The 13,473-nt window shown below is 38.7% G+C and overlaps 2 protein-coding genes across 12 annotated transcripts in view; both read right to left on the bottom strand.

The window, feature by feature from the left end:
• Positions 1-3,023: 3,023 nt before the first annotated feature.
• GP5 (glycoprotein V platelet) lies at positions 3,024-7,082 on the bottom strand. Its single transcript, XM_079156026.1, has one exon. It carries the CDS (start codon positions 6,670-6,672, stop codon positions 4,816-4,818), a length of 1,857 nt encoding a protein of 618 aa, XP_079012152.1. The 5' UTR covers positions 6,673-7,082; the 3' UTR covers positions 3,024-4,815.
• Positions 7,083-8,585: 1,503 nt separating this feature from the next.
• ATP13A3 (ATPase 13A3) overlaps positions 8,586-13,473 on the bottom strand; it is an 85,077-nt gene continuing 80,189 nt past the window's right edge. For all 11 annotated transcript variants that reach the window (XM_079156119.1, XM_079156120.1, XM_079156116.1 and 8 more), the window contains one exon: positions 8,586-11,783. In XM_079156119.1, the coding sequence (XP_079012245.1) occupies positions 11,586-11,783 (198 nt within the window). In that variant the 3' untranslated portion in view covers positions 8,586-11,585. The remainder of the gene's footprint in view (positions 11,784-13,473) is intronic.

Below are 13,473 nucleotides of genomic sequence, written 5' to 3'. Positions count from 1 at the left end.
CCTTTGGGTTAGATCCCTGGTACCAAAAAAAAAAAAGTAAAAATTGATAAAATTCAACATATACTCATGATTTTAAATAACATTTAGCCAACTAGGCCTAGAAATGCCTTCCTTCATTGGTGAAACTTATATTACAACCTGGATTGGATACTCTCTCCAATTCTGGTCAAACACAAGATTTAAATCAGTGCAGACTTTTTTAAAATATAAAAATAAATGAGTATAAAATTTTAATAAGAAAAAGAAAATTGCTAGGATTATTGCCAAATATAGGATAATTATTTAGACATAAGTTGCATTTTTAAGGGCCAGGGATGTAGCTGAGTGGTAGCGTTTGCCTAGCATGAGTGAAGCCCTGGGTTTGATCCTCAGCATTATATATATATTTTAAATTATATTCCTATATATTGGTGGTAAACAATTAGAAAAATCTTATCTTAAAAAAAAGTTATCTACAATAGCAATAACAAACAAAAAAGGTGGGAGAATTTCTAGAAATAAATCTAACAAAATCTGTACAAGATTTTTATGAAAAAAAATTCTGAAACATCATTGAAAGACTAGAAAAGACTCAGTAAATAGAAAGGCAAATCACGTCTACTGGCAGGAACACTAATTATAAACATTGCAAATTCTTTAAAAATAAGTTTATCAACTTCCTGCAATTCCAATCGAAATCTCAGCAGGAATGATTGACATGCTGACCTTAAAATGTGTACAGAACAGCAAGGGGCCAAAAACAGAAGAATAAGGTGGAGAGGTGACTCCATACCAAAGACGCCCAAAGCTCCAGCATGAAGATCCTGAGCATAACACAGGACTAGAGGAGACCGATGGTTCAGACTGTGAACCCAGAAAGCAACCCGCCCATATTTGGAAACTTGGCAAATGACTGACGTGGCATTAGCAAGTCAGTAGGGGAAACTATGGACGATTGGGTAAATGGTCTGGGATCATAGGATATACATTCAGGAAAAGTCCAATTGGTTCCCTATGCCACACCCTATACAAAAATAAATTTCAGTGGATTAGGGATTTAAATATAAAACCAAAACTTTTAGAAGAAAATATAGGAGACTGCCTTCATGATCTGAGAGTAAGAAGAATTTTTAAAAATAAGATTTATTTAAAAATACAAACATAAAGTTATATTGCTAAATTTTACTAGATTAAGAGGAAAATTTCTGTTCTACAAAACACAGTATAAGGAAAGTGGATTAAGAAGCCACATGGCCAAGCACAGAGGTGCATACCTATAATCCCAGTAACTCAGGAGGCTGAGGCAGGAGGATCGCAAGTTCAAGGCCAACCTCAGCAACTTAGCAAGGCCCTAACAACTTAATAAGACCCTGTCTTTAAATAAAAAAATAATAAAAATGAGGGGAGGCAGGGATGTGGCTCAGTGGTAAAGTGCCCCTGGGCTCAATCCCCACCAAAAAAAAAAAAAAAAAAAAAGGAAGAAAGCACCACCATGGAATAAGAAAAATTGCAAAACATATAACTTGCAGAAGCTAAGTGTCTATAACTTGTAAAGAAATGCTACAAATCATCAAGAAGACAACAAAATGTCCCATTGTCAATTGGTCAATGCATATGCACAGGTAATTCTCAGAAAAAGAAATCAGAATGTTCAATAAACATTCAAAAATAATCTTGGGCTGGGGATATAGCTCAGGGATAGAGTTCAAGGCTCTGGGCTTGACCTCAGCAACACACCACACACCCCTCAACTTCAACTTCACTACTTATCAGGGAGATAAAAGAGAAAACAATGAGACACTATTTCATATCTATCAGATTGGCCAAAATTTAAAAAGCAGAATTGGGAGGCTGTGGAGTAATGGGGAGCAAAACATAAAGAAAAAAAAAGACTGGTACTAAGTATCTATCAACAAAAAAACAACAAACTTGTGGTATAACCATTCAGTAGATAGTATGTAATTCATATTAAAATGAATGAACTAGAGCCAAAAAAAGTCATAGATCTCAATAGTATTTTAGAAAAAAAAATATAGCTCAAAAGTATTCAGAAAAAAAGTCCAAGAATACTGTACACAGATTAGCATCATTTATGTAAATTTAGAAAATATGCAAAGCATAACACCTTCAGCTAGTTAAGGGTTGTAGACACATAGAGTAAGAGTATAAAAACAAATCAGGTGTAGAGGTGCATGCCTGTAATCCCAGAGATTTGGGAGGCTGAGGCAGGAGGATCATAAGTTCAAGGCCAGCCTCAGCAATTTAGCAAGGCTCAAAGCAACTTAGTGAGATCCTGTCTCAAAATAAAAAATTGAAATGGCTAAGGATGTAGCAAACCAAAACAAACCAAAACAAAACAAACCACCACTACCACCACAACAAAATACTCCACCAAAACCAAAGTATAAATATAAAAGCATGCACAGGGATGCAAAACACCAAACTTATTAAGTAGGTTACCTCTCAGGAGAGAAGGAAAAGAATGAAATCAGGGAAGAGATGCATACAGGAGCCTTCAACTTTATCTGTTGCATTTTACTCTGTTAAAAAAATTGTGAAGCAAATATAGACAAGTACAAACATTTTATAGTAGCCAACGTGCTCAAAGTTGTCTCAATGCTTTTCTGGATATTGGAAGATAATGGCTAAGAGTTCTGGATCACAGTTACAGTGGGAGGGGACAGCAGAACGCAAAACCCCATGGAAGTGTGCACATTGTTTTATCTATTGCTCTGTCCCTTCATCTAGAAGGGGTACAAAGTAAATGTTCAATAAATATCTGCCAAATGAATGAACATATGCAAAGGCCTGAGAAATGTCTAGAACACAATGAGTTCTGAAAGAGATAATCAGAATTGCTAACTTCTTTTGAGCCCCAGGGCCCCAGCCACTGATTATCTCACACGGATTATCTCATTTTGCCTTTGCAACAATAATAGGAATCATTATCATCTTCATACGAAGGTGAAGAGACAGAGGCTTGAGAGCTAGGGAGCTTGCTAGAACCTTGAGAGTACAGTGATTAGAATTCAGTCAGTATTCCATCCAAAAACGTCTGAATTTTCAGCTGCAGTAATTTCAAAATTTGAAAATAAGACCACCTCTGGTTAAGGAGTTTATAGTGCAAGAGGCACATTAAACAGATACCCTAAAGTGACACCCTGGAGTGAAATGGACCTAGTGGGAGGGATGCCCAGTGCCTGATACAGAAGCACACAGTGGGGAACATATGAATCTACAAGAAAAGGAGACATCTGCACTTGTCCTTGAAAGAGAAGTACATCTACAAATGCCAGAATCCAGCTCTTCCTCCTCCACATCCAGTTGGAAGGATCCACAGCTCTGCTGTGAGCACAGAGCAGACCACACAGCCCTGAGACCACCCACAGGTGAAGATGACTGACTGGCATCTAACTTGCAGTTTGAGAAAGTTTGCTCTTTCTTTTATACACAAAGAAAAACACAACTCAAAGCTCTTCTTTAGACACCGTGATGTGGTAATCATTGCTCACCCTTGAGTTACAATAACTGCCATTCATTGAGCATTTACTGTATGCAGGGCACTGGGTTAAGTCTTTATATGCTTCATCACCTTTAAGCCTCACAGCACTCTGTGAGGCAGATTCCTATTTTATCCCCTGTCAGGGATGAGGAAACCAAGGCTTAAATGTGTGTAGGTGTCTTGCCCAAGGTGCTATGCAGTAAGTTGAGGAGCTGGGACGGAACCCACAGTTGTCAACTTACCAGCCCAGGTTTCCACCAGTGCCTCTCACAAGCACAGACGTTCAATTAAAGCAACAAGGGTTTAACTGCTTTCAATTGGAAGAATAAATGAGAATGTGATACAAGCATAATAAACCAGGACCCAAGCTTATCATTACATTCATGAACACCTGTCATGTGTTTGCTGCTCCATAAATGCTTGTGAAATGAGGTGGTGTTCGGTTCCAGGAAATGAAAACCAAATGACATATTTCACTGATGCACAGCAAGTGGAAACTCAGGGGAGGTGACTAAGCATGCTGAGCAGTTTCCCAGCCTTCACAGTCACACACACTGGCTCTCCGAATACACCTTGGGGACCGTCTTCAGTCGGCATTGTGACCCAGTGAGCTCCTGTTTTCTCGGTCATGGCGGGCTCAACGGCGGCTCTCACTGGGAGCTGCACTCCTGGAGGGAAGGCTCCGTGTTCTTCCTTCTCAACCTGTCACAGAGGAGGCCTACCCTGAGACCATCTGCTGAATGAATGGAGTCCGATGTTTTCAGAGAGATACGCGAAGGGAGAAATAAAAGGCAAGGGAAAGAAAGAAACTGCGGGTGTAGCTCAGTCCCTGCACGCTCCCAAAACAAAACAAACTGCAAGAGTTTCACTTTTCAAATACAAGTAGATGACAATCCATCCTTTCTCCCAGGAAAAGCCATCATCACTCGGATCCCAGGTATATTTTATCCATTCATTTCACCAACATTTACAGCAGACTTGCTGTGTGCGGGAGTTAGGCCTGGACTGGAAATGTAGCCTCACTCAGTAAACATTTAAGAACCCTCTCTCCACCAGACACCAGCCAGGGCTAGTGGGACAGTATGGGCCAATCACAATCCATAGAGTGTACACAAGAGCAGGAGATGGAGGCCTGCAAGCGATCCTAACTCACAAATGCAAAGGTTAGTTCTAAGGAGAGGGCAAGAGAAGGGTTGAGGAGGAGGGGGACAAAAAGGAGAGGAAAAGATGGCGGAGGGGAGGAGGAAGAGAACAGCACAACCGTCTGGACTCTCCCCAGAGCCACATCTGACAACACTCTGGTCACGTTTTAATTACAAGGTTTTCCCATTGACTCAAATAAGAGCCCTCTCTCTGATTAATTTTCGAAAGAGCCCGCCTATTTTAATCATAGTAAACACAATGATGCCGGTTATTAGGGCCTGAGCAACTAAAAGCAAAAAATACAGACCCCAGAAGAGGCTGTGATCTTGACGTTCACCAGAGGCCACCAGCTGGGCCAACGCCCCAGATTCTGAGCTGTTAGACAGCAAGGAAGGGACCGAGGCTTCTAGGGCGTTCCCGGCTAGAGGGCGGGGAGGCGGGCCCCGGGGTCTGGGGCACCATGGGTCACCCTCCAGGAGCGCCCAGAGCGACAGGCCCGCACGCTCCACAGGGCCGTGGCAGCTCGGTGGCTCATCTTGACCCACTATACCCGGGTGCTGCTGCAGCCACTCAAGGAATGGCCACAGGCCACAGTCACAGAGCCAGGGATTGTGCCCCAACAGGACTTCCGTCAGCCGGGGCAGAGACCCAAATAGGTCGCCAGGCAGAGTCTCCAACTCGTTGTGGTCGAGCTGGACCTTCTCCAGGCTGCTGAGGTTGCGAAAGAGCGCACGGGGCAGGGCCTGCAACCTGTTGTGGCGCAGCGACACCTGGCGCAGCCTGCCGAGGCCGCGCAGCAAGGCGTCGGGGAGTGAGGCGAGGCCATTGGAGTGCAGGGCCAGGACGCGGAGCTCTGCCAGACCCTGAAAAGTACCCTGCGGGAGCACGCTCAGACGCGGGCTCAGCGTCAGCCCTAGGGTGCGCAGGCCGCTCAGGTTGCGGAAGGTGGTGTCGGGCAGCGTGCGCAGCTGGGTGGCGTTCAGCCACAGCTCCTGCAGGCCGGCCATCTCCCCGAAGAGAACCTCTGGGAGCTCTTCCAGCGGGTTCTCGAACAGGGTCAACAGAGTCAAGCTGTGAGAATGAAGAAAGAGTGCGGGGGGCAGGCACTCCAGGTGGTTTCTCGAAAGGGTCAAGGACCTCAGGTTCCCGAGACGGTCGAAGGCACCGGCTGCGATGGAACGGATGCGATTTCTGTCAAGCTGCAGCTCAATCAGGGCTTCCAGGTCGTCCAACAACCCCGAATCCAGAGAGACGAGCTGGTTCGAATGGAGCAGAAGTTTTTCAAGCTTAGTCTGTGTTCCGAACAATCCCTTGGGCAGGTGGGTCAAGTTGTTTTCGGATAAATCCAGCAGTTTCAGGTTCCCCAGATTTGTGAAGAGGTTAGCAGGAAGAAAAGTGAGTTCGTTTTGATTCAAAAGAAGCTCCTTTAGGTTAGCCAGTTTCTGAAACATGTTTTGGTCAATGTCCCTTAGGGCATTGTGGTTCAAAAATAACTGTTCCAGGAGCACCATCTTATCCAGGAGAGCTCCTGGAAGATGAGTGATTTTGTTGCTCGACAGCCTGAGGGTTTTCAGTTTTATCAAGTCATTGAAGGTTCCAGGAGCAATATCGGAAATGTGGCTGTCTGAGAGCATCAAGCGCTGCAGGACCGTCATGCCACTGAAGCTGTTGTTTTGCAAGGCTCCGCGGCCCATTCGGAAGAGCAGGACATGCGTGAGGTTGGTGGGCAGGCCCAGGTCTGCGATGCGCGCCACGTTGCTGCCAGAACACTGCACGGCGTCGCGGAAGATACATTTGCAGGCTTGTGGGCAAGGGAAAGGGTGGGCACGCAAGAAGCCGAGCACTGCGCACAGCAGGATGCTCCTCAGCATATCTGAAAAGGCAACATATAGGACATTTGCGCTTCTGGCAGATCTTGTAACCCTTTGTATCTTGCACGGGCACAATCTTTTCACCAGGATTCCCACTGCCTTTGAATTTTGCTCAGATGCAATTAAGTCGTCTTCTTTTCTCAGTGCAGGTATGCCTGAGTGGTGAAAGATATTCATTCTACACTACCTGGTCCTGTTCTTTTATTGATTTTCACTGTTTAAAACATTGAAATGAAGCGTTTTCAAACTATCGAATAGCCAATGTTTTAAAATCTTCAAATGGAGAGAACTAATTAAACATTCTTACATCCAGGTTCACTGACCTAACAAAGCTGAAACCATTGTGAAAAATGGCTGTATTCTTGACTTCTTTACTTAACCAGGGTTGGCTATAATTTACCACTGGCTGGCAATGGCTGCAACAGGAAGTAAAGCAGTCTGGGTCCACTCCCATCGGATTCGTTTTGTATGCTATTTTCAAAGTACAATTTGCTCCACTAAAAAAAGAACAGGGAATACCCTCTGTTTACAGTATGGCTAAGAGCACATACTAATACCCATTACTTTATGCCATGCATGGTTCTCTACTGTTTCTGATTTTTAATAAAAATTAATGCTTGAAGAATGAGAAGTTGTACTCCAATTATGTATGATGTGTCAAAATTCATTGTCATGTACAACTACTTAGAACAAATTTAAATTTTTTTTTTTTAAATTAACACTTGGGACTTTGAATTGTCTGAAATACCAATCTGCAAAAACAATGTTTCCCAAGTGAAGCTGTACACAAATTTTTTTCTTGTACCAATGTTATTTCTTATGCATACAGAGTGAGCCCTACACTTGCCTAATTTAAAGAAATATTTGGCCTTACCTGAAGTGGATCTGCTCCCCAAAGCAACTGGAAGGCTTAGAGCTGTGCATGTGATTCTGCACTTTGCAGAGGAAGAGGGAGTATCCTTGCATCCTGAGGATAAAGACTCCCCCAGAATATAATCTGGGAAAGGACCCTATCTCAGAGGGCATATTCTGGTTCTTAATGACAATTATCTTCAAAGAGAAACCATATATAACGAGTCCTACTGTCGAAAGTTGAGTGATAGGAGGGAAAGTTTCTCCATAAATGGCACAATATGACTGTGATACTAGAAAAGTTTAGTTGGATCACTGCAGCAGCCACACCCCTAAACGGGTCACACTTCCTTTGCATGCCACATTGGGCGGTACTCTGCTCCATTTCCCTTTCTCTTAGGGATGAAGCTAATCACATTCTAAATGTTCCACTCTTTTTTTTTTTTTTTTCCATTTTTCTTTACTTTAAGGCAGAAAAACAATGCCAAACTTGCTCAGTAATGGCACTGCTGGTTTGAAGGGTGTTCACATATTCATTTCAATTTGTCAAGCTGCTCTCCAAAGTGGCCACTGATAAACAATGTGATCTGCCATGCGAGAATTCCTGAGCTTCACCTCTTTGTTCAGTTTATTTATTTCTGCAATCATCATTTAGCTCCAGCTTCTCTTGTGTCTTTCTCTAAGTGTTCTTTCTGCACCCAATGGATGCCACTACAGATTTACCATGTCTTACATGGCTAGCTTTTGATTTGATCTTTCTAACTACCAAGAGACTGTGGGTCCTTTAGTCTTATAGTTCACTACTTCCCTCAGATTTCCTGACACTTAACATTTGATTCTACATTGCATCTGACAGAGGAGCTTTTCTAGGATGGGTACAGGCCTGAAGTGACACGAGGAATGTTGTTCTTATTGTCTTTAAAAAATCCAAAATCTTAAAAAAAGAATTAGGAATATACTAACCATAAAAATTAATCCAGAGAAGGCTCAAAAGAAAACAAATGTATAATGACACAGAAAAAATATGAAAATTCATTTAAATTTTTTATTTGAATAGCTTTAATCAAAAAAGATTTCATAAATTATTTACAATGCTGAATGTACAATTACGAATGTATGTCTTTTTGACGACAGGGTACCATTCTTGAGCAGCAATACAATTTTAAAAATATAAAGATGCAGTATCATTTCTGATATAAAGTTATTTAAAAAAACCAAGGTCTTAGGGAATTCACAAATCATAACAGGAAGTAATTATTTTATTAATTTCATGTGCACATAATTACCAAATCTTAATACATTAAAAATGTGTAAATGCCCATAGACTGTACAAAAATTAACGTCCCACTTTGTTGAAAATTCCCAACACCTCCCACCATAAATATACAAAAACCTATTTTTCAGATATGTCAAAATTACATGCATGAAATATTAGAATGTTTTCTAAAGCCTGCATTTTGTTCTTCACTGGACGTTGTTATCTATAGCTGCTTTGGGGACAAACCACATAAACACTGATATATTATTTGCCATGCCTTTGAAACTGCAGTACTTTCATCAACATGGGAAACAAATGAGTAAAAACTGCAACAGTTGCTTTTAAATGCAAGTGCAATTTGGAAAGTTTTCGAATTTAAGGATTATAAAACTATTATAAAAAGTCTTTATTTTGTGTCGGCTTAGCCATTTTTATTCAAGCATTATTTGCAGCATTGCTTTACAGCAGTTGGTGCTAGAAGATAGAAAACATATAGTTACCACTATTTATATTTGAGGGAGAAAGAAAAAATTTAAACAACCCTGAGGGAGACACACATTAAAAATCTTGTTATTTATTTAAAAAGTTAAAAAGTTACATATCATTATTTAACAATTACTTCCTGGACATCTCTGTCCTTTAAGTATGTGCATAAATAAAATTTAAATCAGCAATATTTATCAATCTTAATACATCAAAATAATATATGTACAGATTTTTAAATTTAGTTCTTTATACACTCAAATAATTTAATGTAAAATTCAAAACCAAAATTACTATGTAACGGTGACCTACAGAGAGGGCTCAGTCTACCTATGGCACTGAGGAGGACCCACACCTCAATTCAGACATTCTGCAAATACATTCTCAACTTGAATAACCTACCCTGTTTATGTTCAGTCTAACTTCCTACGAATGCTTTTCCACCTATCTAAAACCTCATTCCTTGGATTACAAGTATGGACAGATGAGATATAAAACCCTTATTAACTCTAAATGTTAAAAGGGATGTGCGTGGTCAAAAATAGTTCTTTATGATCATGCTCTTAAAGATGTTAAATATAATCTGATAACTGGATTTTTTATCTGCTACTTAACAATTACTTTAATTATATGCTTCAGTACTTAAACCAAAGAATAAAATTTACAATTCTAAAAATCACCAAAGAATAACGCTTGAGTATATTTAAAATGAATATGGAAATTATAAAACAAGGGATTTAAGTAACTATAGAAAACAGTGCTAATTCACAGCTCAAGAGGTCTAAGATGCATAGCTTCATAGAATCATTCATGGAACAATTGTTCTTATCATCTAACGTGTATTAATATCTTATTATACATTTTGATGGAAAACTTCGATTATATTTTTTGTAAGAATCATCAGTGGCAATAGCAATAACAGTGATCCTGAGTGTAACTTAATTTTTCTACAGTTACCAAACACCATTCATGTCTTTGCAGCATAAAGAACAAGAACCATTTAGTTCTATGGTTCTAGGTAACATTTGGTAAATTGGTAAATATGTACTGGGAAAACAATGATCAGCTAAAAATGATCAGTGGAAAGCACAAGTATGTGACTAGTTAAGAAAGAACATAGAATATCATATTGTTTTAATAGAGTAGGGTGTGTTTTACAGTTGCCTGTGTCTGTCATAACCGTGGGCATTGCCAAACTGCTGGATCCTACCTATAAATCCATTCTAAAGGTAAAACTTCTGAAAAATTTAAACATTAATCAAGCAAAACAGAAAGGACAAAAGTAATTTCCTACATTTCTTACAGCTCAATGAATACCTATTCTTTATTTCCTCGTTTTTTTTCCCTCCCAGATATTGCTACACCAGATATACTCATTTATAGCAAAATAGGTATGCTTTGACCTCTAGCGCCACCTAATGGCATACAACAAGCTCTCACCAAGTTCACTTTGCTTTGGGAAAAAAAATAGCAGTCATTCAAATCCAACTCATTATTTTTTAAACCTTACTACTGATGAGAGATACACCTAATTTAAAAAAAAAAAAAAAATCTTTCAAGGTAAAATTCTAACACAAAAAACAAAACTCATTATCCTCCTATGTCTTTAGGTAATTAAAATTTGTGAAAATAAAAAAATTTAAGTAATACAAATCCTGAAGGAAAAAAACAACCCAGGTTATGTTGAGATGTTTGAAAGACAGATCTACATTTACTGCCAAAAGAAATCTTATTCTAGTAAAAAAAAAAAAAAAAGGTTCCACTACATTTAAATGAAGCAAACTAACTAAACCACTGACACCAGACATAAAACAATATCTACTTAACAGCTTTGAGGGACATCTTAAGAAGGCAGTGAAGCACCTTGCTGATTAGAAAAATAAAAACCCAGGCAGTTTGTACAGAAAATATAAAACCATACAGGGGAATAACCTGAGTTGTTCTATAACCAACACCATACAAACCGACTCCTAATTCTAAGCTATCAAAGGGAACGGTGTTTACACAGAATTCTTTGGAAGAAATATTGGAATCAAACAGGCTTTCAGCCTGTTTTCACTAGAGGCTAATTAACATCCATTTTATTTTTAACAATCACAAACTTAGGCCCTGTATATAAACATAAATTTTTTCTAATAAGAGGGTTGTGAAAATAAACTTAAAGAGGCAAACTAGTCCCCAAAGCTAATGTCTAAATATCTACCAAACACCAAATTTCTCTTGTACCCAATATAAAGAGCATCACTGAGGGTAACAATCAAAATTAAGTGTATATATTTGGTTACTGAATGAAGATATAGACGGAATGATAGTTAATTTAACGATGAGGTCAATACCTTTTTGCAGTTTGTTTTGTTTTAAACAAAGCTCTTGAATCAGATACTATCAGAAAGGGCATAAATTGAAAGAGTGCCACACTGACACACAGGACCAGAAAATCCTAAAATCACATTCTCTCAAATACTGCTATTATCATACCACTGAGACTAAGTCATTGCTATGTTATGGTGATGATCTGACATGATCCATTCTCCTTCACTAAAGCTTTAGCTTCTGTTGTTGTCTGAGGTTTTGGTGGCCACTCTGGATCAACCAATAGCTCCTGTGCCAGATACATGTACTTTGCCTTTGGCATCTTCTTTCTACATCCCTGGGCCCAGGACAAGCAGCATTTTCCCCACCGATCCACTGACTCCTAGGAAAACAAGGGGGCGGGGGAGGAGAACACCCTAGTTGATTAAGGGTTTATTGTTGTATACAGGTTTGTTAAAGCACACATTGGCACAGATAAATAAGAGGATATGACTTCTGTAAATAATGAAAAAAATTTTTAAATCCATGTTAAAAAAAAAAGTCAGCTTTCATTATTTAGGAACATATGTTCTTAAGAGTAAATTTTTTGGTTATCAATGTCATTTATTTCACTTTATTTAGTTTCATATATTATTATTCTATGTGCTGATCCAATTTTTAAAATAACTTGGAGATCTGTATTCTGTAACAAAGTTTCAGATACATTAAGAATAAGTTTAAAATACTGAGAACGAGAAAACATTTTTAATGTTTAATTTGGAAATCCTCGTATGCTATCCCAAACTCTCTTTTCCCTGTTGCTCTCAGCAACTTAGCCATCTAACCATTTTTGGAAGAAAGCAGTAGAAAATATCATTGTTACTGTTAATATCAGTTTTCAAAACATGAAGTATGAAGGAATTATTATTAGGTCAAAATTAGGACTTAGAGATCGGGTTTAACATCAATCACCATCTTTTAAAACCACATTACCCACTAATACAAAAACACCCCCATTTTAAAAGGTTTCCCTTGGTGCTCCACAACTTGAAAGAGAGACATAGAAATGTATAAAACAAGTACTTTTTCTTAGTATTATTTCATTAATACTCTGCCACCATTAAAATCCTTCTGATCAATCCTGGTGTTATTAATGAATGTGACCTTAGATAAACAATCCTTGTCAATAACCCAGGCAATATGTATTAGGCTCTAATCTCAAATTGAAGTAATCCCACAAGAAGGAAGAATAACTGAGATGCATATTCTAATGTGAACATCCAAAACCTCATGATGAAGAAAGGCAAATTTGTTATAATGTAGATGTGAAACACGTTTATAAACTGGTCAAGGGAGAGCAGAAAAAAAGCTTTAAAATGAAAGCTCTGAAAACAGTTTCACACATTCACTTGAGAGGTCTTTCTCAACTTACTGAGATGACCATCAGGAACTACTATTCTTTCCCTCTTCTCCAGGATACTACTAACAGCATGATAAAAATTCAGTGCTTTCAAATTTAAAAGTCTTCTAGTTTAATTTGTCAACAAAGTATCCTAAGCTTTAAATCTTCTACCAAAGATTTAAAGGCAAAACTGTGGTCACAGATAAGCTATCTAACATTCTGGGGAAAAAAAGATTTGAAGAATATTCATTGAGGAGTCTCAATTATCATCATAACTAGGAAAGTCATTATACTATCATTCCCTTAAAAAAAAAAAAATCACAGGAAAATATTCAGCATTAGGATAGAGAAGTTACTAGTTACTATGTGTAGGATTCTTCAGGTAATCCAAGTAACAGGTAAAGCTCCTTTCCAGTGTAGGAACATAAATAACAAACTTAGTATTTAATCTGAAAGATGATGGTTCACTATTTGGATTTCATTCTTTTCCCAAAGTGTTTAAACTCTTCAATCCAAATGTAGGAAAGATCACTGTTCCTAAAGCAATATGTAAGTTGTCATTTTTTTATTTTATAGCAAGTAGCATTGTTAAAGGATCACAGAAGAAGGTTCACGTTGACTGCTGGCTAAAAGGTTTATTTATTTTTTAAAAATCCTTACATCCTTATTAAAAACAATGTCCAGGGCTGGG

The sequence above is a fragment of the Sciurus vulgaris genome (assembly GCF_902686455.1).
Source record: "Sciurus vulgaris genome assembly, chromosome: 10".
Classification (NCBI taxonomy): domain Eukaryota; kingdom Metazoa; phylum Chordata; class Mammalia; order Rodentia; family Sciuridae; genus Sciurus; species Sciurus vulgaris.
The sequence above is the reverse complement of the archived record's forward strand: the minus strand, read 5'-3'. Positions and strand labels throughout refer to the sequence as shown.

Excerpts from the sequence above, each read along its gene's own strand:
- GP5 (XM_079156026.1), bottom strand. The coding sequence starts at position 6,672 with ATGAATATCTTTCACCACTCAGGCATACCTGCACTGAGAAAAGAAGAC.